The sequence below is a fragment of the Trifolium pratense genome, linkage group LG1 (genome assembly GCF_020283565.1).
Source record: "Trifolium pratense cultivar HEN17-A07 linkage group LG1, ARS_RC_1.1, whole genome shotgun sequence".
In the NCBI taxonomy this organism is placed as follows: Eukaryota; Viridiplantae; Streptophyta; class Magnoliopsida; order Fabales; family Fabaceae; genus Trifolium; species Trifolium pratense.
This window is the reverse complement of record NC_060059.1, coordinates 30268498-30273275: the sequence shown is the minus strand read 5'-3', so window position 1 is coordinate 30273275 and position 4778 is coordinate 30268498. Positions and strand designations below refer to the sequence as shown.

At 30.0% G+C, this 4778-nt stretch overlaps 1 protein-coding gene across 1 annotated transcript; it reads right to left on the bottom strand.

The window, feature by feature from the left end:
* Window positions 1-3876: 3876 nt before the first annotated feature.
* On the bottom strand, window positions 3877-4501 carry LOC123901909 (transcriptional regulator TAC1-like). The gene has a single exon (XM_045951730.1). It carries the CDS (start codon window positions 4463-4465, stop codon window positions 3974-3976), a length of 492 nt encoding a protein of 163 aa, XP_045807686.1. The 5' UTR covers window positions 4466-4501; the 3' UTR covers window positions 3877-3973.
* Between the last annotated feature and the right edge of the window lie 277 nt (window positions 4502-4778).

Genomic DNA, 4778 nt, shown 5'->3' with positions numbered 1-4778 from the left:
AAAGAACAAATGACAGCAAGAACCTTGTCTTACTTACAATAGTGCGGCTTTCCATAATGCATTTTATGACATGTCTTTGTTGTCTAATACCTCTGTGACCTTCTTCGATGTTGAGTGAAGAAGCATGAAAGAAACTTAAAGAAGAACTCTCCCAACGAAAGGTAGTTTACTTGCTTTCTTGTTAGAGTCAGGTTTTTATCATGGACTTGCTTGAGTAAGGAATTATGCCTTTTTCAAGAATTCTTCGGTTCATTTGCCCCTCGCTAAGTAAATGTACGTCTCCTGTTTAATTTTGTTTAGGATACTCCAAAGAAAATTGGTGCGCTTGTATGATCAATGAAGCAATTGTAATGGAAGATGATGATATGTAATTGAAGAGAAGGAGTAGTAGAAGTAATAATTGTAATGGATACTTCGAAGTTGATTGATGATGTAATTCTAAGAGTAAATAAGTGAGGGTGGAGGTTTTAAAGTGGAGAAGAAATGTGAAGTGTGTGTGATTGGGAAAGCAGGTACCGTTGGATTAGTAATTGCAAAAAAATTTCTTTTGGTTTTTTGGACGAGGAAATGAGTAGGGCTTTTTTGGATTGGCTCGGGGGAGTATTCTTTTGGAGAGTGTTCTTACGGTATATTATGAAAAACCAAAAAGTTTTTGTATAATTTGATTCAAAAATTCAACTTAATATACATCAATTTTATTTGTTTCACTTTTGTTTATAATTAAAGCTAGAGATTCCAAATTAAATAGTTTTCATATAAACTTGTATAAGACCTATCTCAAATAATAATATCAATATTATTAAATTGGACATCTTCATTCATGTTCAAATAAAACCTCACAATTGTGTGTCTAAGTTTCAATGAAGAAATGTGAAGTGTGTGATTGAAAAGTGGTGGTGGATTAGTAATAGCAAATTTGTTTCTTCAGGTTTTTCTGACAGAGAAATGTGAGGGATTTAAACTCGGTCATCCCACTTATCCACTTTAAAGGTGAAATTTCTAGCCACTAACTACTTGATAAAAATAAAAATAAAAAATGGATATTTTATTAGAGGGAGAGAGATAAAATTTAAAAAAAAAAATTAATTCAAAATTAAAAATATATTGTCACGTAGTTAGGGGTGTACGTGGGCCGGATTGGGTTGGGTTTGACCAAAACCAAAACCCGAACCACATAGGATACTCCGGATTGGGTCGAGGAAAATAACCACCCGTTATAACATTGGGCCGGGTTGGGTAAATCCACTAATTTCCGGGTTGGATTTGGTTGGGTAGTGGGTTACCCAAATTATTTTTCTATTTTTTTATATTAAATATTTAAATGTCGAATCATTCTAGTTTTTCATAAAAATAACTGAACCATATTATTTTCTTGAAAAATAGTGTGACTTTTTTCACTATAAAAAATAATCACATATTTTTCGTGTAAACCCACTAATTTACGGGTTAGATAGTTTGCTACCCAAATAATTTTTTTTTCTTTTTTTAATATCAAATGACTAAATGATGAATTATAATATATATTCATGAAAATTATTCAAGTTTTTCTTTTTATTTTTTAAATAGTGCGATAAATTATCATATTTGTTTATAAAAATTATTCAATCTTTCTATTTTCTTAAAAAATAGTATAACTTATTTTCAATATAAAAAATATTTAATGATCAAATGGAAAAATCTTTAGTATTTTCATAAAAAATATTTCAAAAAACATAGCACTAGTGGGTAAGTGGGTTTTTTTGGTTGGGTCCGGTTTTACCCGTAACCCAACTTTTTTTTATGGGTTTTTCATTTTTGAAATCCATACCCACCCACTTGCCCGACCCAACCCACTTTTTTGGGTTGGATTGGGTGGGTTTGACCGGGTCAACCGGATTTACCCGACCCATGTACACCCCTACACGTAGTTAATATAATATATGTAACATGTTTGTGGTAACTTCTTTTTTTGACTTGACTAAAAAAACTTCCTTTTTTTTGACAGAAATTTGTGGTAACTTATAAATAGATATTGACCAAAAAAATAAATAAATCATAGTTATCAATTTTTAATGTTTTTATTTTAAGATATAATAAATATTTTATTATTTTTTTCATAATATTTTGGTTTTATGATATTAACTTGAAGTTAGTATAATGAGCATACCATTTAAGAGTTTGTATTAAGTCCTAGATGAGGGGTTTGGATAGTATGCATGAGGTGTTAGGTTTAATCCTCATTGATTTCATTGTAAATCAAAATAATTTAAGAGTTTGTATTAATACTTTAATTAATATTTTCCTCATGTCTTAAATATCATAAAAGAGTTTGTCAAAAAAAAAAATCATAAAAGAGTCAAATGTATTCTATTCAAATTATGACCTAATACATTTTTGTTGGCAAAATTATACTGCAAGTCTTTTATCTTATTTTTTTGTAACACTTTGATCCTTTATTATTATTTTTTTAATAATTTGGTCCTTTATCTCTTATAAAACACACATATGTCATTTTTCTCATTTTTTATTGAAAAAATACTGATGTGACAAGCCACATCAAATAAATTTATTTTTTAAAATATATTTTGTTGAAAATAAAAAAAAAATCTGGAAAAATGATGAACAAATTCATCATCTTCCTTGAATCTTCATCTTCTGTCTTTTGAATCATCTTCTTTGAATAAAAATTATCTATTTAAATATATCTCCAAATATCATAAATATATGTTCATTTTACCTCAATCTTCTAAATTCTAAACACAAAAATCAAAACCCCAAATTTGGAAGAAAAAAAAATACCCTGAAAATTTTAGGGTATTTAGAACCTGTATTAGAAATGATATCTGATCTTATCTTGATCAGAGTCAACATTGTCTGGTGGTGCTCCTCGATCTTTCGTGCAATGCTAATATTTTTGGAATGAACATATCTGATTTGAGCGTTGGAGTGCTAATATTTTTGTAAGTATGCATTTATGTCATGCCTAAGCTTCATCAGCACCATCAGTTACACCGTGATCTCACTAGAGAAACTATTCAGTTCTACCCATTTATAGCACATTCTATTTCAAATCCGTCTAAAAAATTAATATGGTTATAGATGAAACTTGTTTAGTTCGAAATTACCAGCTTTTTAGTAGTGCGAAAAATTTGTATTATGGGACCGATGGAAAATTCCACTTTCTTTCCGTCAAAGTGTATGAAATTTTACGACCTTACTTGAACAGGATCTGTTCTATAGGATCGTATTACTGTGTCCTTGATTTCTAAGGAGACAGAAACAAAAAAAATAAAATGTATGAAATTTTTTCATTGTAATTTTGAGTATCGATCCGGCCTTTATATGTTTAATAAATTTTGCTTATAAAAAATTGATAAGTATAAAAAAATAAAGCTCTTATTCTTGTTTCAATATTACACGAAAAAAAAAATTGCATCAAACTACAATGTAACTAAGACCTCCAAATTATCAAAAGTTAGAGTATGTCTCACCTATAAGTAATTGTCCCAAAACTATTATGGTAAAGGTCACAAAAAAGAAATAATATTAGAAAAGGAGAACGAATAAAACCATAAAACCAACGTAACAACACTGCTTTTGTATGCCGTACGTCAAAAAACACTACTTCTATATAAAAAGTGTGTTTCAAGCATTATTTATATTATGAACTGATTCTGCTACCATAAACTTACAAACATAAAATTTAAACATAGAGCTAGCTTATACTATTTATTACATAGATCACGCTACAACAAAAAATGAGTTTAGGTAAGGAGAGAACCTAATAATTAGTAATAAACTACCATAATATTTTTTTTTGTTGACAAAACTACCATAATATTTATATTTTACAACATATATAGGGACACGAATCCTCTAAAACACTAGGTAGTTTGATATCTAGTGCTAGTGAATAGAGTAAACTCTGTTGATTAGCATTCGTGATCCGACGAGAAAGAGATTAGTAGCTGCAGTTGCACGTGCATGACATACCTTAGTAGTTTGAGTATGAATCATGACCAAGCCTAAGCTCTAGGTCCACCCCTTCACCATCTTTCCCTATTCCTCTCCAAACATGATCATTACCCTCATGGCTTGAACCAATTTGGAGACTCAAATTGGTTCCCATCATAGACTGAGAATTTGTGTTAAGAAAATCATATTGAAAAAAGCTAGGTGGGGAAGGGTTAGCTTTTGATGGTTGAAGATACATGTCATAGTTCCTAGGAGATTCCAAAATGCAATAATAAGTTGAGGGTTGGCTTGAAACAATTGGAACAAAAGGTGAGGAATTTTGTGTGCCTTGTTTGGTTTTATAATTTGTTCTCTCTTTTCTATGAATATTCATGTGGCCTCCTAATGCCCTTGCATTAGTGAAACCTCTTTTGCAAAATGTGCAATCATAAGAACGTTTGGTTTCTATAGATTCATCTTGAACTACTTGCTCATCACTTTCTTCACTTGAAGTTACCATCTCTAATTCCATGGATATATAATAGCAAAATTTAAATTTTATCCAAGTTTGAGATATTATTTTTATGTTATGATGGAAAATGAAAGAGAGAAAGAAGGGTTTTTATATGAGTTGGAAAGGTGAAAAGAAGATGAAATTGACTTTGTTTCTAATACATCATCATTAGTGTGGGTTTCTATTTGGAGAAAGATTGTTTTGTTTGGCGTTTGTTCATGGGGTTGTTCAATTAGCCGGCTCTATTAATGGGTCCAATCATGGGTAATTTTTTTATTACTAATAATTATACCATTCTATTACATTTTAATTTGGTGACAAGCTTTGGTTA

Coding starts and splice junctions, on each gene's coding strand:
- LOC123901909 (XM_045951730.1), bottom strand. CDS start 4,465: ATGGAATTAGAGATGGTAACTTCAAGTGAAGAAAGTGATGAGCAAGTA.